General features: G+C 40.0%; 1 protein-coding gene across 1 annotated transcript in view; it reads left to right on the top strand.

The window, feature by feature from the left end:
- NRDE2 (NRDE-2, necessary for RNA interference, domain containing) overlaps positions 1-24,689 on the top strand; it is a 33,696-nt gene that overhangs the window by 7,575 nt on the left and 1,432 nt on the right. Inside the window, exons 2-13 of the mRNA XM_064151585.1 lie at positions 1,878-1,986; positions 3,811-4,038; positions 6,299-6,448; positions 8,569-9,031; positions 9,227-9,629; positions 12,613-12,746; positions 14,675-14,795; positions 17,242-17,420; positions 18,090-18,476; positions 19,165-20,093; positions 22,443-22,581; positions 24,601-24,672. Coding sequence (XP_064007655.1) covers positions 1,878-1,986; positions 3,811-4,038; positions 6,299-6,448; positions 8,569-9,031; positions 9,227-9,629; positions 12,613-12,746; positions 14,675-14,795; positions 17,242-17,420; positions 18,090-18,476; positions 19,165-20,093; positions 22,443-22,581; positions 24,601-24,672 — 3,314 coding nt within the window. The remainder of the gene's footprint in view (positions 1-1,877; positions 1,987-3,810; positions 4,039-6,298; positions 6,449-8,568; positions 9,032-9,226; positions 9,630-12,612; positions 12,747-14,674; positions 14,796-17,241; positions 17,421-18,089; positions 18,477-19,164; positions 20,094-22,442; positions 22,582-24,600; positions 24,673-24,689) is intronic.

Raw genomic sequence — 24,689 nt, 5'->3', positions numbered from 1 at the left:
CACTAAGTGCCTCATCCAGTCTCCTTTTAAACACCTCCAGGGACAGTGACTCCACCACCTCCCCAGGCAACACGTTCCAATTGCCAGTCACTCTTTCAGCGAAAAACTTTTTGCTGCCCTGGTGCAGTTTCAGACTGTGTCCTCTTGTTCTGTCACTGGTTGCCTGGGAGCAGAGACCAACCCCCATCTGGCTACAACCTCCTTTTAGGTAATTGTAGAGAGCAATTCAGTCTCCCCTGAGCCTTCTCTTCTCCAGGCTGAACAACCACAGCTCCCTCAGCCACTCCCTCTAGGGCTTCTGCTCCAGCCCCCTTATCAGCCTTGTTGCCCTTCTCTAGACAAGTTCAAGCATCTCAACATCTTTCTTAAAATAAGGGGCCCAGGGCTGGACACAGTACTCAGGGTGTGGCCTAACGCCGAGTACAGGGGTAGAATGACCTCCTGGTCATAGAATTGTAGAATCAGCCAGGTTGGAAGAGGCTGCCAAGATCATCCAGTCCAACCTATCACCCAGCCCTATGTGATCAACTAGACTATGGCACTAAGTGCCTCATCCAGTCTTTTTTTGAACACTTCAAGGGGCAGTGACTTGACTCCACCACCTCCCTGGGCAGCCCATTCCAATGGCAAATCACTCTCTCTGTGAAGAACTTCCTCCTAACATCCAGCCTATACGTCCTCCCCTGGCACAACTTGAGACTGTGTCCCAGGCCAGGATGTTGTTTGCCTTCTTACCCACCTAGGCAAACTGCTGGCTCATGTTCAGTCAGCTGTCAACCAGTACCCCCAGGTTCCTCTCTGCCCATCTGCTCTCCAGCCACTCTGTCCCCAGCCTGTAGCGCTGCATGGTGGTGTTGTGGTCGGAGTGCAGAACCCAACACTTGAACTTGTTAAAACTCATGGCATTAGATTGTGCCCATCTATCCAGCCTGTCCAGGTCCCTGTTCAGGGCTTTCCTACCCTCCAACAGATCAACACACGCTCCCATGCATTGTCTGCAAACTTACTGATGTTGCACTCAAGCCCCTCATGCACATCATCAGTGAAGATACTAAACAGGACTGGGCCCAGCACTGGTCCCTGGGGGACACCACTAGTGACTGGCTGCGAACTGGATGTGGCACCATTCACCACCACTCTCTGTGCCTGTCCATCCAGCCAGTTCTTAACCCAGCACTGAGTGCCCCTGTCCAAGCTGAGGGCTGCCAGCTCTGTCAGGAGTTTGCTATGGCAGACTGTGTCAAAAGCCTTGCTGAAGTCCAGGTAGACTACATCCACAGCCTTTCCCGCATCTACCAGGCAGCTCACCTGGTCATAAACAGAGATCAAGTTGGTCAGGCAGGATCTGCCCCTTCCTAAACCCATGCTGTCTGGGTCTGATCCCCTGGCCATCCTGTAGGTGCTCTGTGATTGCACTCAGAGTGGTCTGCTCCATTATCTTGCATGGCACTGAGGTCAATGAAGATATGAAGATATATTAGAAAGTCTTACATAATTATGCATATATAGCATATTTTTATACCATACATACATATATAAACTTTTTTTTTACATGGTAAAACTTCATACTGGATTGATGTGGCTTTTTGCAAGTATACAGCAGTGTATAAAATGTATTGTTTTCAGTACGGACTTTTAACTATTATTATGTAGTGCAGTTTTTAAAGCTCAGATTGATGTCAAAGATTCCAGCTCCTAAATATTTTACCTCGTTACTGCTCTTCTAAATGGAGATTTCATGGACTGTCTTCTGATATGCTCACATGACTCAATGACATTTGCTGTGAATATAGTTATCTGCTGACTAACTTCACTCCCAGCTTTGAAAAGCACAGTGAGGTGATTTGTATTGATCTCACCCTTTTCTTTATCTGCAGAACTGGACTGGCTTAGTAATCCAAGCTTCTCTACAGAAGATGCACTATTACTGCACCAGCGCACTACAGAAGTTGCAAATCTCGTCCCTGAAAAGTCTCCACTAATAAGGTAGAATATATTTCAATATCTTTTAAAATAACCTCTCTCTTTTGTCCTGCCTGTCTTTTGTTATGTGAGACCAAGATCAGGAGCTTTTAGGGCTGCTTTTCATTCTACTATTCAGTATTTATAAAGGCCTGATCTGAGTCATATATAAAAATGTGCATAATGCTTCTATGTCCTTTAACTTAAAATAATGAGAAATTATACTTATGCAATTACATTCCCATTTTCTTTTTCTCACAGCTGCATTTAAATAGTTGTTATTCCAAAATGGAAAGGGAACTGAGTGATCATGATTCTTCATTATCTTTTGGATGTCCTAAGTGACCCTTGAAATAATGTAAAGATTAAGCATCATCTTTGTGGTTTCTCTTTGAAAACCGGTTCAATCGGCCGTTTCGTAGTTGAATTTTTACTTCTTAAAAACTAGTTGAAGATGTGAATTAATGAATATTAGATGTATCAAGTTGTGTGGTGGTGTAGAGCATGCTGATCACCGAAGTGGGTGATTATATCACTTCATAAAAATGATCTTTGTGTAGCCGTATTTGCTAAAGAATTAGTTTCAATACCTTCACTGGTATAGCTGCTATGTGTGGTATATCAGTACTATACCTAGCACTTAATTAATGGAAATGGTTAATGGAATTAATTAAAGTTGCAGATGTCAAGTTTAAAACCAGTTGCTTTTAATTTGATAGAAGCTCTGGTGTTTACTATGACTCTAGGTGGTCATTGTAGAAAATGTCTTCATCGTAACAGTCACAGCTGAATACATCTTTTTGTGTACTTATTCTTACATTTACATCTCTTTCGTGACTGACTGAAATGCAATCACAGGTCTATTTATCATTTGTAAATTCTGCTTGTAGGTTATTTCTGGATTATATGTCATAAAACTAAGCAATTTGCAAATTCCCATTCAGATATTTACAGAGGGTTTATTATGTCCTTATAATTAATCTTCGAAAGAGAAATTGTCAGACAGTGGTGTACAGATAAGTGTTTGCTCTTTTTGACTGTTGGTAGGGTACATTCTCAGTTCATTGAAAACTAATTACTCCCATTCTATGTTTGAATACAGCGTTTTGGTTATTTGTTTTGTTTTGGGAGTGTGTGCATTTTAGAGCCCTGTGAGTGGTTCTCCCATGGCTTCTTAATTCTTAGTGTCCTTAAATAAATTGTACAAGGGTTTGGGTTTTTCTAAGGTGCCTTGTTTCTGACATACTGCATTTCCTTTTATTGGTATATTATCATAGAATCAACTAGGCTGGAAGAGACCTCCAAGATCATCCAGTCCAACCTAGCACCCAGCCCTATCCAATCAACTAGACCATGGCACCAAGTGCCTCATCCAGTCCTTTCTTGAACACCTCCAGGGATGGCAACTCCAGCACCTCCTTGGGCAGCCCATTCCAATGGCAAATCACTCTATCAAAATTTGAAAAAAAAAAAAGAAATACTGAGATATGTCACTCCTTTATTGAAAGAGTCCAGAAAAACTGTTTAAAAATAACTTCTGTTTTAAAAAGGGCTAGAGAAGACCTACATTATTGCAGTATGATAACAGATGGATATTTATACAGATCACACATCAAAATGTCCTTAACAATTAAAACGTTTAAAACTGGTTGTCAGTAATTCCAACAACTGAAAAATAAAGGTAATTATTATTTAATGCAGATTTATATCACTTTCATTGTGTGTGTTGCTGCTAACTGTCTTCTCAAAAAAGCACCAGAATGAAGATAAGGATTAAAATGTTTCTGAACTTTCATGTGTTGGTATTTCTTTACAGTTTTGCTACTTATATATCTTGTTTCCAAGCAGGACTACTTCAAGATCAGATTTGTCAGGGGAAAGTGATACAGATGAGAGTCTGAAACAGTCAAGTAAAAAAAGGAAAAAGAAAAAGAAAAAGCATCACCATTATAAGAAGACAAAAAAGAAAACCAAAGGGGACTCCAGCAGTAGTAGTGAATCTGACCTGGACACTAAACACAACCAGGACAAAGCCACAGGAAGTGGCAGAAGTCATGAAAAGGAAGCAGCAGCAAAGTATGTATTTGTTAAAGCTTTGAAAGATGTGAATCCATTGTCATTTTGTACTTGTCTCTGGCTTTATGAATGAAAATCTTACCACTGGTGGCTAGGTTTTATTTGGTTTTTGTTACTTTCTTTCTGAGATGCATATGACTAAACCTGCATTCAGAGTGATGGAAATAAAATTAGAACCACTTACTTCATCATATCTGAAACCTGTGACTAAAATATGTTGTGAAGCAGTATTCTGCAGAATGGATGTGGCACTTGGTGCCATGGTCTAGCCTTGAGCTCTGTCGTAAAGGGTTGGACTTGATGATCTATGAGGTCTCTTCCAACCTTGGTGATACTGTGAAAGCATGGTAGCAGTCATGAAATATATTTTTAAGGACATATAGAGGCTCATGTTGAGTTTTTGTAAAATCTGGTTTCTTTTCATGGGTCTTCTGCTGGGAGAGTTTGGAGAAAGATTAAACATGTTTAATTAATGCAAAAGTCTTAATATACATCTCCATGTGCCTTGTAATACAACTTCCTCCTCACAGAATTAACTTTAATTAATATTTTCCATATTAAGGCAAAGTTTGTTGTATGATTTAACATTTTTTTATGTCTGGCAATTTGTTGCTCCATGCTATATGCTTCATACTTCTTGCTTATGGATATTTAAGCAATTGAAACTGTTTAATAGATCTTTTTTATTAATCTCATGATTATTTATTTCAGTATTGTGTAATTACTGGGGGTGTCTTTTTTTTTAGTGGAACAAGAAAATAGCTTTGTAGTGACTAGCACTATCTTTAACAGTAATGCATATTCTGTAAATGTGGTGAATATTCAAGGTTGGCATGCTGAGCTGTGCTTTTCTCAGGCCGTTTTCATCGTTTCATTCAAAGTGCACCAGTCTAATTGGTGCTGTAAGTCATCTTGCCCTGTTTCTCAACATATTTTATCATTTGAGCAGCCATTTTGCCTCTCAGATGCCCTGGTTTCTGTTTTTAATTCAGCATCAGCAGCTCTGGCTCTAATTCACAACATTGCAGCTACTCCTGGAAAGAGAGTGAGGATTTGGTGACATCGAGTTACTGTTGTTACTCAACTGTTACTGTTGTGTGTTCTCCAGGCAGTCCTTGACTTTCCCTCAGTTTACTACTTTTGCTGAGGCAGATTAACCAGGAGCTGAGAGCGCAGGCTTGTGTGCACATCTATACCAAGAGATCTTTTTTCTTGCCCTGTAGAAGAAGGGTACTGGTACTGGAGTTACTGTGTGCATCTAATCATGCTCACCACCTCTCTTATGAAGACTTTGTTCTTCGCTCATGGTAGCTAAAGCTTACTTGACTGAGGGAGGCACAGGAAAAAAATACTTGGATGCTAAGACCATTCTCCTCTGCCCAGTCACTCTTGTCTGTGCTGGAAGGGTATCTGGGCTGGATGGAGTGGACTTAAATGCTGAGCCTGGTTTGTCAGCTGTTTACTAGACTAGGCAAGGCACGCAGTGCTTTGCTGTCTGTTTTTACTTCTTTACATACATTGGTACTGGGAAAATACCGAGTTTCCAGGAAACTCTTTGGCAAACCTGAACCATGAAATTGGCCTAAATGAAATATGTTTTGTGAAATTTTAGGAAGCTTCTCAAGAGTAGTAAAACTCATTTACTAAGTTACTTATTTATAACATAAATGCAGGTTGGAAGTTCATAGTTGCCTACAGTTTGGAGGCAAGTGGCAATTTCCACTTAAGTTCATATGTATAACGTGTAATATGTAATTCACAAACCACTTTGAAAGTTTTATATCAAATGCATAGGTACAATTACAACTAATCAACATTATCTATTACAACTAATCAACATTATCTACTTTTTCTTAATTAGAGCATCTTACTAAGACAAAAGTAAAGTTTAGAAATACCCCTGCCTGTGGCAGGGGTTTGAAACTGAATGATCCTTGAGGTCCTTTCCAACCTAAACCATTCTGTGATTCTATAAATAATAATATATGGCTTTTAACTTATAGGTTGCTAATCAGTTGATTGGTTATATCTGATTATTAGCTTTCATAATTTCAAATCAAATTTTTGGAAGAGCAAGGAGCATTTGTGTTTTGTTTCGATGTATTTCTAGATGCTTTTTTCCCAATGATGCAGTAGTGGCTTATGCACCATGACTTTGAGTAAATTAAATTATTGTGAACTGCAGAAATACAATGTTTTCTGGGTGTTGTAAATGCTGAGTATATGCACACAATGCTTAGAATATACTTCTGTTCCACAGTCTAGATAAGAAAACATCAAATCTTACCAGCGAACGCTTTGTTTGGCTTGATGATATTCAGACTTCAACAGCAGAAACCTTCAGAATAGACAAGAAACCAGACCCTGCAAACTGGGCCTACAAATCCCTCTATCGAGGGGATATAGCAAGGTATGATGTTTTGCTTTCTATTGATACTCAGACTATTACAGAGTTACTTTAATCAGGCTCAAATGAATGAATCTTGTCTGTGAAATTTCTATGTAGAAGATGATAAAATAAAAGATGCTTTAAAATAATGGGAATAAAATACTCATTTTTTTTCTAAAATCATTCTGTGTGTTAGATTGCAGTCATGTGAGCTTATAGGACTGCCATCTGGAGGTGACAGCATGGGGCAGATTCAAAAGCACAACTTTTCATGTGGTATTCAGTACCATCAGACAAGAGGAAATGGCCTTAAGTTGCATCAGGGGAGGTTTAGAATGGATGTTTGGAGGAAGTTCTTTACTAAGCAGGTGGTCAGGCACTGGAACAGGCTGCCCAGGGAGGTGGTGGAGTCACCATTCCTGGAGGCGTTTAAAAAAGAGTGGATGTGGTACTTGAGGCTATGGTCTAGTGATGAAGGATGCTGGAATGAAGGTTGGACTGGATGATCCTGGTGGTCCTTTCCAACCATAGTGATTCATAGTGACTAGATGTGGTCCTGAGGGATTTGGTTTAGTCAAGGACTTGTCCATGTGAAACTAATGGTTAGGCTTGATGATCTTGAAGGTCTTTTCCAATCTAAGAAATTCTGCGACTCTGTGATCATCATCAGTGGTATCGACAGCAAGATTGAGTGCACCCTCAGCAAATTTCCAGATGATTCCAAGCTGAGTGGTGTGGTGACAAGATTGAAGAATTGGATACCATTCACATGGACCTGGAGAGGTGGGCTTAGGAGAACCTCATGAGGTTCAGTAAGCTGAAGTACAAGGCCCTGCACCTAGGTTGAGGCAATCTTTGATGTCAGGAGAGGCTGGGAGATGATGAAATTGAGAGCAGCCCTGTAGAAAAGGACTAGGGGGTATTGGTGGGTGAGAAGCTGGGCATGATGTAACAATGTGCATTTGCAGCCCAGAAAGCCAATTGCATCCTGGGCTGCATCAAAAGAAGTGTGACCACAGATTGAGAGAGGTGTCTAGCTAGGAAACCCCTAACAAAAGAGAGACAGATGTGCTGGAGTAGGTCTGGAGGAGGGCCACAAAGATGATCAGAGGGCTGGAGCACCTCTCATGAAAACAGGCTGAAAGAATTTGGGCTGTTCAGCCTGGAGAAGACTTTGGGAAGACCTTGTACCTGCATTTCAGTTGCTAGAGTGGACCTAGGGGAAGGCTGGGGAAGGACTGTTAATAAGGGCTTGTAGCAATAGGACAAGGGACAGTGGTTTGAAACTGGAGCAGGTTGGATATAAAGAGGAAGTTGTTTATAATGAGAGTGGTTAAAATACTGGAACAGGTTGTCCTAGGATGTGGTTGAGGCCCCGTCCATGGAGACATTCAGGATCAAACTTGATGTGGCCCTGGGCAACCTAATCTAGTTGGAGATGGGGAGTTGGACCTTTGAGCTTCCCTTCCAACCCAGTGCAATCTGTGAATCGGTGAATTTTGAAGTCGGAAGTCCCAGTTTCTGTTATAGATAACCTTTGGGCAAGTGCCTGTTTGGATCTCTGTTGTTCTGTTTCTGTATCTAAAAGAGAAATGAAGGTACTAATTATTTCATTCTAGATATGTCAAGAGGTTTACTTACTTGAGTAATTTGATATCCTTGCAAAGAAACGATACAGACACTGCAAAGAAACGATACAGACACTTCCTCCTGTGTTAGATCACTCAGACCTTGTGCCAAAGGGTATCTATGTTATGTGTTGCGACATACGTATTGACCTGCCCTTTTATGAGATGATACTTCAGAAGGGATATTGGACTCTATGGTCTCCAGAGATCCCTTCCAACCTCTAGCATTCTGTCATACAATTCAAACGAGTGTAGATGAAATTCTTCTGCTGACTATTAGAATTGTTGTTGAACCCAGGAAAGCTTAGTATGATAACAAAATTGTAATGACACAGAGTAAATATATAAAGTAAAATCTTCAGGAGGAAGTTACCAAGTTTTTACACTTGTGGACATCTGTGAATACATTATTTGGATCAGTTTGAATTAAAGTACTGCGTCTGTGCTTTCTTTCAAAAACTCTATTTAGCCTTGTATTTTAGAAGATGTTTAAATTGTATTTTTCCTTCTAAGATACAAAAGAAGAGGAGAATCCTGTCTTGGCATAGATGCAAGGAAACAGTGTATAATCTGGGACAGTTCTTCATCAAAAAAGAAGCAACTACAGAGGCATCCTGAGCGTTACTTCACAAAGACCAACGTGAAGATGCTGAACACAGATGGGATTCCTGTTTGCAGTAAAAATTCTCCATCTGACGCAACTGCTTTTATACCAGTTTTCCACATAGAAACTGATGATCGTTCTGACACAACAGAGGTAAATCCTCTAGGGATTTATGATCCATCAACTACTGTGTGGCTGCAAGGAAAAGGGTGCAAGAGTGCAGATCTTGAACCTGTAAATACTCAGCAAGCAATTCAAGAGCCTGGGATAAATGTTAACTCTATTCTAATGACAAAAGTGGAGGAACATAACAGAAAAGTGAGAGAAAACCCAAGAGATATTGATGCTTGGATGGAATTTGTTTCTTTTCAGGTATGTGTTCTTTCAAAACCAGCTGCTTATAAGTAATGAATACATGAATATTTCATTGTAGTTTCATTTGTTTAGGGATGTATATCTTCTGTTGAGGAATGAACTGTTAATTCCTCTTCACAAATGTCAGCATTCTTGTCCTGATTCTATTGATGATTATTCCTATGTAGTAATGACTTTTCTTTTTGTTTTAAGGATGAACTAATGAGAGGACCTAGCCCTTATGCCAGTAAGGGAGAGCATGAAGTAAGAAGAAAATCACTGAAGTTAATCTTAGAAAAGAAGCTGGCTATTTTAGAGAGAGCAATTGAAAGCAATCCAAGTAATGTTGATCTAAAGCTTGCCAGGCTGAAGCTTTGTGCAGAGTTCTGGGAACCACCAGCTTTGCTCAAAGAGTGGCAGAAGCTAATTTTCTTACATCCCAATAATCCAGAACTATGGAAGAAGTATCTCCTCTTCTGTCAAAGTCAGTTCACTACCTTTTCCGTTTCAAAAATCAATAGTCTCTATGGAAAATGTTTGACTACGTTGGCAGCTGTACAGGATGGCAGCATGGTATCACATCCTCTACTGCCTGGCACAGAAGAAGCGATGCTAGGTAAGATTCTGTTTCATGTTATGGTCAGAATGGTCTTCATGGAGTCAGTGGAGTTGACTACATTCTCTGTAAGAATAGACTTTCATACGTATCAGAGGGAGTTTTTATTCTATTGAAAATGTTTAGCATCTTGATTTCCTAGGTGAGAATTAAAGCTGTTTGAACAATACTGCTGTCTTTTACACAATATCCAGTATGGACTTGTAGGCTGAGATGCTGGGTTACAAATTAATTTAAGGTGTTCAGATGGTTTTTGGTTGATTCATCTTGGATCAAGCACTGGAAAAAATGCTCTAAAGGAAAAATCCTGTGCTATAGCAGGTGGATATTGTAGTGCCTGATAGCTTCTAATTGTTTTGCTGTCTCTGATTTCCAACACTTCAGTCACTTTATACACTAGCCACAATGCACGATGCTCAAGACAAATGTGTTACTCAGCATCTGTTTTTTTCAAACAGAAAGGTTTCTTTCATTTTGTTTCCCTGAATATATTTAACTCGTTAAACACTGTTTGTCAACTGCTAGAAGTTTGGTTTTTAATGGAGTTCCTTTAACTAGTTAACTACAATAGATTGACATTCTTCAAAATGCTTATTTGTTGACAATGTCTGTAGATAGGTTAAAATTAAAATGAAGTCAGCTCTACTTGTTTTTCTGTTCCACTCTTAAGGTCTTATTGTCCTGTCTGTAATTATAGTGATTTGTTCATGGATAGTGTGAAGGGATTTGATTTAGAGTTTGATCTGGGTTGGGTTCTTTTCCCTGTGGAATTAAATTGATGGGAGTGGAGACATCTCTAGTGGGAAGACTCCTTGATCTGAGATATTTTTTTATGGGTGACTTAACTGTGTAATTCTTGGACTGAATTTGAATTGTCAACATAGTTATTAGGAAGATTACCACATGTTCGTTAAGATAAATACACAGAGAGTTTCACAAGTTAATTATGAGATGAGTAGCAGTGTAGCAAGTTTGCATCTTCAACCTTTGACCTTTGCTACTGACAAAGTGAAGAGCTGATTTTAATAGCGGTGGAATGTGCCATCTAGTGTTCAGATCGATACACGGTGCTATCTGCTTGGAAATAGATGATTCTGAAACTTGATGTTTATGAAAGCAGGTAAAAATGAATGTAAAATTCTAAATGAATTTTCACTTAAATTTTGATATAATAATTAATAATATTTTACTAGGAACTATTAATAGAAAGCAGATGAGGGTAAGCATTCTCAAATTTTGCTGCAGAAAGGGAGTCTGATATTTCAAATTTTATTTGCTAGTATGGGAGAAAAATCCTTATCTTTCAGGTCACTTCAGCTGCATAAATCTCATAGCATCATGGACTGAATTAAGTTGTAATCATGCTGTTTTCAGCTCTTACCACAAAGAAACTGCTGATCTTTGCATTTCTTAAAATATTATTTTCCTTTTTATCATGCAGAAAATCTTATGCTGTAATTTATTTTTGGCTCCAGTTTGGCAGCAAGTCCTGATGAGATATTCTCTACACTCAAACTATTTTAGTCAAAATTCATCTGTTTGAAGCTGTGAAACCAAGAAAAGGCAACTTTTTCAGTGTTACTTGGGCACAGTGCCTATATCTGTTAAAACACTTTGAAACATTCTATATATAGTTGAACACAGGTTTTGCTGTTTAAATATCCAGAAATCTCAGTGTCTTCATTATCAGAAACAAGAATTGATTTTGCAAGGAAATTGAATGAAATGCCCAGATTCTGTGTTATAGCAGAATTCAAGTTTTTGTGTGCACACATCTGGTGTAAATCTGAATATGAATGGAAAGAGTAAATAATTTGCTGCTCCTTAGTGTTAAGAAATAAGGTGATGATTGGAATTAACTGATGCTAACATAAGTTGCTACATGTGTGTATATGGACAAGTATCCTGATTTCAGACCCTCCAAAGCATTTAGTGAAGAAACAGTAGATTTTCAATAACTGTTTCCAAAAGTCTTAGTGAATTATTTCAGTCTTCATTTATGGGGTTTGTTTTTTTTCCACGAGCCATTTAAGAATATGACTTAAAGCCATTTGAATTTTGAACAGTCAGTGTTTTGTCAAAACTGGAGTATAGTTTGGATTGATGGGTTATCTCTGAAATGTCCTTGAACTGTCTAGTAAGAGAGGTTTTTTAATAATACCTGTTATTTTTCCATCTGTTTCATTTAAGATTCTCACTACAAATATATGAATTAAAAAAAAACTGGGGCTGAAACTTGAGGCTCAATGGGATATGGCAGTGATTCACTGTCCCTGGGGCTGTTCAAGGCAAGATTGGATGTGGCACTTGGTGCCATGGTCTAGCCTTGAGAATTGTGGTAAAGGGTTGGACTTGATGATCTATGAGGTCTCTTCCAACCTTTTTGATACTGTGTGATACTGTGATTACATAAATAATTTGTTGAAGAGCAAGGAATCGGTCTCTTCTCTACTTTAGCCTAAAGACCTAATTTCTTTTAACTGTGTTCTTATACAAAGCAAAAGAAAATGGGAATGACAGTGGGAATGAAAATGATACATTAATAACATATTACCAATGTGACTTTCTCATGTACAAATGAGGTAAAAAGGACTTCTATTGTAATTGCTTAGTATGTGAATTATAATTGTGCCCAGCATTTTCAAAGAGGGCTGTGACCCACTTTAACAGATACTGGATAAACTGAAGTTGGGACCATTGCATATAACTTTTATTCATCAACAAGGACAGTGGATGTGTGGCATGAATAAAATGTCATCTCTATGGCACATTTAAAGCAGGAGATCTTAAAGTCAGTAAATGACAGCAGTTTTGGCATGCATTTATCCTATCTCTATGTTTTGGATTTTGACACTTTGATGCTTTATAGCAGTTCATGTATATGTTTTGTGGTTTGTTTGAATTTTTTTGGGTGGGCTTTAATAAAATACTTTGCAGCAGAATTTATTTGAAATATTAATATTTTGTCTTCTTTTCTTCACAGCTATATTTATTCAACAGTGTCACTTTCTGAGACAAGCTGGCCACTCTGAGAAAGCAGTGTCTTTGTTTCAGGCTCTGATTGACTTCACCTTCTTTAAACCTGACAGTGTAAAAGATCTGCCAACAAGAGGACAGGTAGCAATTTCCATTTAAATGGCTGTATGTCCTTGTGCATTACAGAGAATGCAGTAACAGAAAAGCATTGATTAATTTTTAAGGGCATAAGGAAGTATTTTGAATCACAGTGTACTTTGTGGTTCTCCAAGGTGATGTTTGCATTGGAAAAGTGCTTGTGGGTTCTCTGGAACTGAATGCTAAATGTCTATAATAGAATACAATAACCAGCCTTTTTTACTAATTAAAGGTGGATGCTGGCTGACCAGTGTCTGTAGCTGGTTAGCATTTTCCCAGCTTCTTTTCCCCAAAGCTGCTGTTGTGTTCTTACTGTTGATAGAGAAAGCTAATGTGACCTGTAATCTCCTTCTGTTCTAGACAGTTCTTGTAAACCTTCCTTAGGTTCCCCATTACCTGTTGTTTTGAGTAATTCTTTGGTGACTACTTTAGGAACACCTTCTGTTTTTTTCACCCATGAGATTCCATTTAGCTTGCCACTTTTTCTCTTCATTTTCTCAGCAGAATGTTGGGCATGCACCCCACTAATAATCAGTAAGTTAGTATTTGTAAAGAGCTATTGGTAGCACAGCATCAACCCACTAGACTGTAGGGAGCTGCTTCCTTTTCAGTGAGTGGTTTCAACCAGGTAGGCAACTGGGCTATTATAGGTGCTGGAAATGGAATTTCTTTTCTTCACTGTCTTCCCCAGCAACCACTTCTGAGACTGCATTGGTTTTTTCCCTAGATGAATCCTGTTACCCACCAATAGAACATTCTTATAGTTTAAAAGATAGTGGTGTCCTCCTGAAGAGCCAAAATTTTAGAGTTAAATCAAAGTTACCATACAGTAAGGGAGATTTGATGTGTTTACACTGATAAAGTAATTTGAAAACCAGCAAGATTATCTGTAGTGTTTAAAAATCCTTAAAGTGGGGTGGAAAGCAATCTCGTTTTAAAAGAATAGTGTTTAGGTTGGAAAGTGCAGTTCTTGAAAAAGGAATATGCCAGATTTACAGCTGATTGCACATTCTGCCCTCTTACAGAAGTGCTATGACTCAGTCTTGAATTACTTGTTTCTGTACTGTTTTCACAGTTCATTTTCTCACTTAGAGCAAAGCATAAATCCATAAGGAGCAGAATTAGATTTTGCAGTTGCTGTAAGCCCTGCATTTTCTGACATGTTGATGTTTGATTTTCTTGGAGTGAATTTTGTTGTTGGTATTTGTCTTAACAGTCACATCTTAATGTCCAATCCAAGCTTTAGTACATGGTGTAAGCTTAAAATAGGAGAAATGGTCATTAGAGCTAAGTACATACAAAGCGGGGTGAGGAGTTGATGAATCTAAATATCACAGATTGCATACAGACAGTGACAAGGTTAGGACTAGAACCCTGGGCTTATAATTTGCTGGAAGTGCTCCAAAGTTGTTGTCTGCCCTGAAACCTGGGACATGGAAGGTCTTTCTGACCTTTTCCTTTTATCCTTAGTCCATTCGTATTTATGTGCAACTAACATTTTTGTCTGAGTGTAGGTGAGTGATTGTCTGAATTATCATTCTGTTAGCCATAGTTTTCATGGTCTCATGGAAGATCAGGGAGAAGAGGAGATTGGTTTCTGAAAGCCACATCTTGGGGTACTTTGGACCTTGCCTTTGAAGGAGCTGCGTAGGACATTTTGCACAAAATTCTTTTGCTTTCTCTAAAGCCTAATACCTTTGAATAATCTCTGTGTTCATGAGAAGAGCTGACGATAGTCCTACTGTGCCACAGGCATAATTGAAGTACTCAATTTTTTCTGCTGATTCCTAAGCAGCATCTAATAAGTTTTCAGATACAGAAATTGCACCCAGATAAGTGACTATAGGAGCTGGAAAACCTAAGTTGATCCAGGTATTGTCTATACTTCAACAAAAATTGTTTGTCTATATTTCGTTTGACCAAAACAATAGGTGGAATTCTTTGAGCCCTTTTGGGATAGTGGAGAACCACGAATTGGAGAAAAAGGAGCAAGAGGCTGGAAAGCATGGATGCACCAACAAGAAAAGGGTGGCTGGGTCACTCTTAAGTCTGGTATGTCTGTGTCAATTGGTGTAATTGTATGTCCAGTTATTCTCCTAAGCATTTGAATGAGAATGATACAAGCTGTTTCTCCTCATGTTTTTGCTGCTGTAGCAACTCTAATGAAGTAAGTTTGGCTATGATTTTGGTAAACAAAGGAACTGGAAATGATCCTGTACTTCTCTTGACCCTACATTAGGATGGAGTTTCCTTAACAGAGGTCAGCAGTTCCACTGCTGATGGCTATAGATTTTTTTTCCCAGAAACTAAAAAGACTAGGTGGAGGAAGACCACTGCCAGTCTTGGGCAGTTCCAGCATAAACCAGTGCTTTTCCCCATGCATGTCAAATCCAGAAGTTCAGGTGCAATCTCTAATTGAGTGTAATCTCCAAAACTGTTGATTTTTTTTCAAACTTTAGTTAGATCCTTGAAATGCTGCCATTTTTCATACAGTTGCTGACTAAAGAGGAGACTAGAGATGACAAAAAAAAAAAAGAGAGAGTATAAATCTTGCCATTGCTTTTTGGTTTTACCTGAAATTTGAGAATTGGGACTGGGAGTGTTTCACCTAGTTAATGGCAAATGTGAGGATCAAGAATTCAGAGGTGGCATAAAAAATGTCTTCATTTTTATACAAAAAAAACCCCCAACGACTGACCAAACAAACCAAGACCAACCAACCACCCAAAAAAAAGTGCAGATAACCATAAATTCTGAAAACTTTTTTTTTCCCTCAGCAATGAAAAAGAAAAGAAGCATTTAAAATTTTTCTGCTTTCTTTCCCTCAGCCTACAAGTGCTCATCAGTTTCAGCACAGAATCTCAATATATTGCTGTCACGGGAAAAAAAATATGCAAATTGTATGTAATAGTCCAGAAAGATCATCATGCAAGTGCGAGGTGGTTAAGCTCTTCCTTTGTGTGTGTTTATCACTGTATCACCAAGGTTAGAAGAGACCTCACAGATCATCAGGTCCAACCTTTTACCACAGAGCTCAAGGCTAGACCATGGCACCAATTGCCACGTCCAGTCCTGCCTTGAACAGCTCCAGAGACGGCAACTCCACCACCTCCCTGGGCAGCCCATTCCAGTGTCCAATGACTCTCTCAGTGAAGAACTTTCTCCTCACCTCAAGCCTAAATCTCCCCTGGTGTAGCTTGAGGCTGTGTCCTCTTGTTCTGGTGCTGGCCACCTGAGAGAAGAGAGCAACCTCCTTCTGGCCACAACCACCCCTCAGGTAGTTGTAGACAGCAATAAGGTCACCCCTGAGCCTCCTCTTCTCCAGGCTAACCAATCCCAGCTCCCTCAGCCTCTCCTCTCAGGGCTGTGCTCAAGGCCTCACACCAGCCTCGTCGCCCTTCTCTGGACACGCTCAAGCATCTCAATGTCCCTCCTAAACTGGGGGGCCCAGAACTGAACACAGGACTCAAGGTGTGGTCTAACCAGTGCAGAGTACAGGGGCAGAATGACCTCCCTGCTCCTGCTGACCACACCATTCCTGATGCAGGCCAGGATGCCACTGGCTCTCTTGGCCACCTGGGCACACTGCTGGCTCATGTTCAGGTGGGTATCAATCAGCACCCCCAGATCCCTTTCTGTTTGGCTGTTCTCCAGCCACTCTGACCCCTGCCTGTATCTCTGCATGGGGTTGCTGTGGCCAAAGTGCAGCACCCTGCACTTGGAGCTATTGAAGCCATCCCCTTGGACTCTGCCCATCTGTCCAGGCGGTCAAGGTCCTGCTGCAGAGCCCTTCTGCCCTCCAACCCAGCCACATCTTCCCCCAGCTTGGTGTCATCTGCGAACTTGCTGATGACTGACTCGATGCCCTCATCCAGATCATCTATGAAGATGTTAAAGAGGATGGGGCCCAGCACTGGTCCCTGAGGGACATTACTTGTTTCAGTTGCACATCAGTTAAAATGTTGAAGACACTAGGGATTTCAGAGCCCCTTTGCTGAGCTCAGTTGCTGCTGTTTAACATTGCAGCACTGCGTTTGTTTTGCAGTGGTTTCCTCAAGACCTTGTATGCACAGGAATATTCAGAGAGCATGTATGTGATTGTATATCCAGGTACGAAGTGGAGAACCTAAGCTGCACAAAAAGATGACTGATTCTGAGCTGTTACTTGCAAACTGCAAGTAAAGTGGTTCACAGCCTGTCAGTGTTTCTTTTTCTGCTCTAGGAGAAAGTTTGAGTGCTGACACAGAGTCACTGGTTCAAACAGTTTGGAAACCTCCTACTCTGACAGAGCTGGTGCCAAAACCCAGAACTGTGATGTGGAAATTTGCATTTCTGTCTTGTGCCTTATTAACACTTTATTTGTGTCTTATTAATACTTTATTTGTTTGCTTTTTTAAGCAGTCAGATTGCATGGCAAGGCTCTCCTTTTGATTTTGTGGATTCATTTTTTTTCTTTAATAATTTTCAATGTGGGGGATGTTTCTTGATTCGGTTTTAGATGATGATGATGATGAAGAAGATCTAGATGAGGATGAAGAAATAAAGGATAAAACTCTCCCCAAGTGGCATATTTGGTTGGATATTGAATACTCTCGTGAAGCAAGGCATTGGTTACCTTGGAGGCCAGACAAAACAAAAAAGGAAACTGAAGAAGATTGTGAAGATCCAGAAAGACAGGTCACTGTGATACAAAAAACCAAGGGGAAAGAACATTTCCCTTCATTTGAATTCACTGCCAATGGGTATTTTAAAGAACTAGTCTTTTCCTTCATTTGCAAAAAAAATATTTTCTTTGTTTGGAATTCAAACTTTACCTGAAGTTTCGTGCTGAGACTTCTGAAATCTGTGGGAAACTCATGGAAGACTTTGGAAAGGGCTGTAGACAAATTGTCTTTGCTTTCTGTGGTTTCCTTCACCTGTATGTGGAAATGCCGCAGAAATTTGTGTTTAAGAAAATATGTGTAGTAAGTAACAGTGGTGGTGTTGTCTTTGAGGCAGGTAGCTGGAGTTTTAACCTTTTTTTATTCTTGTGAGGCAGCTTGATTCAGATTTTCAGATAAAAACGTGTTAAATGGTGTAAGCAATGTTTTCCAGACCATTGTGTTTGGGTGGAAGTCTTTTATTACTCAAGGGCAAACAAATCTCTTTGATAGCAAATTTACCATCCAACTGGAAGAACATATTGTTTAACTTGCCTGATTTTAATTTGAATGATATTCTCTTACCATTTTACAGTAATTGTAAGTCTTTATTGACTTGAAAAGCTTCTGTAATTGCATAAACTACACGTTTTCTAGTTTTATCTGATTCCATAAATTGAGTTTGTTTAAATTTGGATTTTTTTAGGTATTATTTGATGATCTTGGACCATCTCTAATCCGACTTTCTAATCCAAATCTTCAACATCAACTGCTGTACTCATTTTTGCAATTCCTTGGAGTTCCATGTACCAGTAAACTCTTTCCTTCCAACCTCTATATAGCCATGGATGAAAATAGCATCTTTGATAGTGTTCTTTCTGATGAGAAACCACTGACTTCTGTTGGTTTACCACTTTCTGGATTCAACAGTATTGGTCATATGGACACAATGAGACGACGGAGACATCACATAGGCCACTATAAAGAAGGAGAGGAGTTCATACAGAATGTTTTTCACGCTCTGTACCTGCTGTTTCCAGGAAAGGAAAAATCTAACCTGTCCTTTTTTTGGCTACAGTATGAAATATCTAAGGTAATGAGCAATCTACAAATAATCACTTTTGTGATGTGTGACTTACTTGTGTGTTAATGTTTATATTGAATAAATATTCATGAAAATGAGGTCTTGTAGGACTAAGTACACAATCAAAAATGAGGATTAAGATTGCACTGAAAGTCAAAGAAAAAAACGGCCCCAAAGTGTTTTTGTCAGTGCTTGTGTGCTAGTTTGAGGAAGAGACCTCATAGATCATCAAGTCCAACCCTTTACCACAGAGCTCAAGGCCAGACCATGGCACCACGTGCCATGTCCAATCCTGCCTTGAACAGCTCCAGGAACGGCAACTCCACCACCTCCCCGGGCAGCCCATTCCAGTATCCAATGACTCTCTCAGTGAAGAACTTTCTCCTCACCTCAACCATTACAATGTAGCAGCTCTTTATTTGAGCAGTTGGGCTATTAATAAAAGAGTGAAATTTGGTATTACTTAATGGCAGGGGCAGGAGTTAAAATCATAGGCCTGTGTAATCTGGCTAAGTTGGAGGGAGCTCGTAACGGTCAGTTGTGACAATTTGCAGCACTTGATAGCAGCAGATCTGGCTGGTGGTGAAATATGGAACAATATGAAAATGAAGACAATATTGAAATAAAAAATTCTGTGAGTCATCTTTTTACTTCACCCACTGCTCTCAAAATCTGATTTGTCTATTCTTCCCTGCAGGTAGTTCAGTGCCTTCAAGTTAAAAAAAAGAAGAAGCTGAAAGCACAAGGAAAGAAGAGTAAAAGGCTGGCTAAGAATCTCCTTAAAGCACCTGACAACCGAAATCACCTTTCTCTTTGGAAACTGTATGCCTACCTAGAGTGGCTGCTTGGTAACATTAATGATGCCAGGAAGGTGTTCGACACAGCTCTCAGCACAGCAGGGACAGGAGGATTGAAGAGTCCCCAGCTCTGCAGCCTCACTCTGCTTTATGCTCAGTTGGAAGTGGAACTGCTAGAAAGTACAGAAGGAGCTGTTATGTCACGGGCTGTTCATATATTGACCAAACTGGCTGAAAGTGGACCCTATGTGCCTTATAGTGGACAAGTGTTATCTGTGAATGTCTTGAAAGCTCGTAAAACATACGAGCATGCACTGCAAGATTATTTAAGTAAGGTACCAATTCCTGATCAGAATCAGATCAGTGATGCTGATCAGCTGGTTAACTTGGTTGGTTGTTATGCACTGTTCCAGTATTTGACTGTTGGGATTGATGCTGCAGTATCAGTATATGCACAGGCTTCAGAAAAACTCAAAGCTTCTGGTCCACAGAAATGCAAAAATGATGGAGAGAATTTTGACATTCAAAATTTTCCTACCGCTCTTGAAGCTGTCACGCTACTGCACACAAATTTACTCAGATTCCACATGAAAATTAGTGTTTATCCTTTGAATCCTCTGCGAGAGGCACTAACAGAGGCTCTGAAACGGTATCCTAGCAACCAGTCTCTTTGGAGGTCATATATCCACATCCAAAGGAAGTCTCACAGTGCTAGCAAAGCACGAAGATTTTTTGATGGTGTCACAAGGTCTACTAACTCTTTAGAGCCATGGCTCTTTGCAATCCAAGCAGAGCAGATGAGAAAAAAACTCATTGAGAATGTCCAGAGGTAATATCTTGCAGCTCCTTACAGTTATGCTCTTTAAAAAATCTGCCTAATTACTTAACAGAGGAGGCAAAATGCTGTCATAGCTCTTACTGTGCAGACAAAAAGGCTGTAGGTGAGAAAGGTTGCTTGTTCAAGGCTGAACAGGGATTCAATGCCAGAATCCTGCATACATGTCTTTTCTACTGGATCAGGTTGTGTGTTGCTTTGTGTTTTGATTCATTGCTACTGCTAGCAAGATGCTGTGCATTTCTTCTAAGTAATTTTAAAATGACTAAGAGTCTGCTTAGATGGCCACTGTGATCTCATAAAGTGCTGCATTTTAATGCTATAGCTATAAGGAGTGTCATACAGAGCTACACAGCAGTTTCTGACTCAGCTTGCTGACCTACTTTACTTGTGTATCACAGAATGCAATTGTAGCAGACCCGTTTCCATAGTGAGTACCTGAGAGTTTGGTTTTTGTACGGGGCTGTTGCTAGGTAAAAGAAGCTGGGAATTTCTTGAGTTTGCAGTGTGGTCACACCTTTTTGGTCCTCAGAAAGGGAGAAAGTGCAGAACATGTTGCTGGGGACAGAATATATGTTCATCTCTAACTGTTGTCTCCGTGTTGCTTGTATCTACCTATGCACTGCCACCTACATACCTCTAATAACGTTGGCAGCTTTGTTCTTTGTGCCTGCACATAGCAACAGAGATTTCTAGGAAAATGTTATATGGCAGCTTTGCAAAGCTATTAGCTCACAATATTCACACTTGATGAAATTGCAGAATTATCAGTGTACTTCACAGTGTTGGTACGCCCACTGCTTTGATTGCCACAGTCTGGCAGCAGCGACGTTCCTGAGCTGTCAGTGTGTGCCATCTGAAATTGCAGTAAGAATTCTGCAGCCACCAAGTGCAAAGGAGGATTGTAATCTAATTTACTGTTAATGACAGACTGACATTATGATAGGTTTTCAATATTGTCACTAGAAACTGATCTTACAACTCTATAATGGTGATTTTCCCTGTGACATTTAGCTCCTTTCCAGATTGTTCTCTGCTAGCACGGACTTTCCTATGACTCCTGTTTGTACAGGGTACAGGGACAAGTTGCATGTTGGAAGAGCAGATCTGAAGTACTACCATAGGAAGATAAATGTCCTGTCAGTCATGCATAAAGCTAGTGTTTGATGGTGTTGTGACAAATGAAGAAAATAAGAAAATGTCTGTACTATGTGTGACCACATCCTGCTCTGTTTTGTTTTTCTGCTTGTCCAAGGGCATGGAATTCATGTAAAGAAATTAACGTGAAGGGTAAAGCAGTCACATATTTAAGTCAGTGTGAGGTCCAATGCTTCAAATATCTGTCTCCATGCAGAGAAGATTACATCATTTTCCTTCATGGCAAGATTAAGATGAGAGGAAACACGACCTCAAAAACTCTTTAAGAAAGAGGAAAGTTAGGAGCAAGAGTGAGTGGAAGAAGCTGGCAGGCTGAGAGAGTGCACACAGACAGAAGTGATGTTGCTGTGAGTGTTCCAGGTTAATTCTTCAACCTCAAGCATCAAAAATAATCCAGTCAGTATCAGCTGTAGGTAGAAATCAGTGCTTTAGTGAAAAATGTAGACCTGCTGTTGTGTTGTGCCTGGAACTTAAGGGATTTGAATCTCTGGATGAAAAAGAAAATTATTACTGTAATTATGGTTGAGATCCAGAGCTGTAATCTAGGCCTTGATCCAAGACCAACATGTGATCTTATCATAGAATCATAGAATCAACCGAGTTGGAAGAGGTCTCCAAGATCATCCAGTCCAACCTGTCACCCAGCTCTGTTCAGTCAACTAGACCATGGCACTAAGATCCTCATCCAGTCTTTTTTTGAACACCTCCAGGCATGGTGACTCCACCACCTCCCTGGGCAGCCCATTCCAATGACAAATCACTCTCTCTGTGAAGAACTTCCTCAGGTGTAAATTTGACTAGACTTACCTGGGCACCAGAAGGAAGGCTTGCTGGCCTTGACTTAAATAGGGTTGGGGCTGCTATGCCAAGCTTGGGATGATAAATGATCATGAAGGAAGACTAAAGATAAGTGTTTTTAGATCATATGGTTATTGTACTGAAAAAGGCAAAAATACCTCACTTTAAAAAAAACCCAAACAACTGATTTTGCTATTCAGAAATATGTTGATTAGGTTAGCAAGTGCTAAAAATCTGGTTTATAACATTCAGAGTTTGTAACATCCTGGCTATGCACAGCGTGGTGTGAACAGAGACAGTACATTGTTCTTTACCCTCTCTTACCTGACTCTGGTCCTTTAGCTTGGGTTTAAGGAACTGCACTTTCTTTTTTCCTCTGTGTTTCAGGGCAGATGTTGGTGAAATACATTCTACTCTTCCGGAAACTGGCTTAACAAATCGGATTATAGCTCTCTTTGAACATGCAGTTCAGACTGAGAATGGTACCCATTGTCCACTGCTGTGGAGGATGTATCTGAACTTTCTGGTAAGCAGGTTTGGGGAGTCTTTTTTACCATATTTGGAATTTCTCATGAGCCCAGATACAATACTGTATATATATATATATATATATATATATATATGAGGAATACTAAATGCTGCCATTCCTCTCTGATTTGCAAGGTGAAATACCTGAGAAGCTGTAGTGGTATTTGTGGCTGGGAATGAAGGAAAACCTAATTCACGTGGACTAGGAGGAGTAATAGATTCTGACTGTGAATAGAAATCCAGGCAAGCTATTGTGGCTACCATCTTGCACAGATAAAAAGTACATTATCAGATGTCAGGAGATGGATTCCACTTACTCTTACAATAGAAAGTGGGCAGGTGAGCAAAATTTAAGCAAGTAGGAAGCAAACTAGAGACTTAGGATGTTATTGTTTTTACAAAAGTGAAACCAGCAAAGATTGCTTTGTGATTTAGATCTACTTTAGGGTTCTGTAAGGAAATTATGAGGACACAGAATCACAGAATGTTTAATGTTGGAAGGGATCCCCTGGAATTCATGTCGTCCAACTCCACTCTGCAAGCCAGCTGTCCTTGACAATGTGTAGATTGCTTTCAAATATCTCCAACACTCTAGGCAACCCATGCCAGTGTACAGTCACCTTCACAGTAAAGAAAGGATTTCACAATGTTCAGACAGAGCCTCCTGTGTTTCAGTTTGTGTCTGTTGCCTCTGTTCCTGTCACTGGGCACCAATGAAAAGAGCCTGGCACCCTCTTCTTTGTATTCTCACTTCAGGTATTTTTGAGTCATTGATGCAGTCCTCCTCTGAGCCCTCTCTCTCAGCCTCCACTCCCAGGAGGTGTGCCTATGTCTTAGTCATCTTACTGGCCCTATGTTGGACTTTCTCCAGTATGTGCATGTCTGTCTTTTACTGAGAAGTCAATAATGAGACACAAGATAGCAGGTGTGGCCTCACCAGCACTGAGGGGAAGAATCACCAACCTTGATCTGCTGGCAGTGCTTTGACTAATGCAGCCCAGGGTACTGTTAGCCATTCTTTGCTGCAAGGGCACATGGCTGGCTTCTGTTCAACGTGGTGCCCATCAGGACTCCCAGATCCTTTTCTGCCAAACTTTTTCATCTGAGTGGCCCTCAGTCTAATTCCACCACTGGTGTGTAGAGTTGTTCTTTCCCAGGTGCTGAACTCTACACTTCTTGTTGAACTTGATGAGGTTCCTGTCAGCTCATTTCTCCAGCCTGTTGTGTCCCCTCTGGATGGCAGCATGACCCTCAGGTGTATCAGCCACTCCTTTCAGTTTTGTGTCATCTGAAGCTTGCTGGGAGTACATTCTGCCCCATCATCCAGATTACCAAGATGTTAAGTGGGACTGAACTCCATATTGGCCCCAGGGATACACTGCTAGTTACTGGCCTCCAAATAGACTTTGTTCTACTGATCTGCTACCCTTCTCTTTTTGAACTTCATGACAGCTGTGTGCTCTGTGCTTGTATCTTGCAGTTGAATGGGTACTTTGAGGAAGAAGGTCTAACTCCTTCTAGATAGGATACTGATTTGGCACATCCATTCTTGTGTATTAGCAAATTCAGCCTTAACAAGCACCTGCTGAGTAAGCAAATGTATGTGCATGATCGCCTCAGTGCACAAAAAGAAGATATTCTCACCTTCACTGCCCCACAAATGTTCTTGTGTAGTAGATGTGTAGCATATCAGGTGTCAGTTTTGGTTAATGATTCGCACTCTTGCCCATTGCAAAAGCACTGACTTGAACTGAACTGTTCCTCAGAGGCTCTTTCTGATAGTCTTTGTCCTAGTACTTACAAAACAAGTAAAGCCCTGAAACTCCTTAAAGACATCTCTTCAATTACATTGCAGAATGTGAAACCTGCCAAATTGCATAGCTACCACAACATATAAGTAATAAGGATTCCTCAGCAGAACGCTGATCTTGTGAGCAGTAATTTCTTTGTCCCAGAGATAATTTTTATTGTTTCTGCTATTACCACATTGAAATATGAATATTATTTTCTCACACAGGCTTCACTGGGAAAAAAAGAACAGAGTAAAGGATTGTTTTATAAAGCACTTCAAAACTGCCCTTGGGCAAAGGTAAGCATAGAAGAAAT

The sequence above is a fragment of the Pogoniulus pusillus genome, chromosome 1, assembly GCF_015220805.1.
Source record: "Pogoniulus pusillus isolate bPogPus1 chromosome 1, bPogPus1.pri, whole genome shotgun sequence".
NCBI lineage: Eukaryota > Metazoa > Chordata > Aves > Piciformes > Lybiidae > Pogoniulus > Pogoniulus pusillus.
The sequence above is the reverse complement of the archived record's forward strand: the minus strand, read 5'-3'. Positions and strand labels throughout refer to the sequence as shown.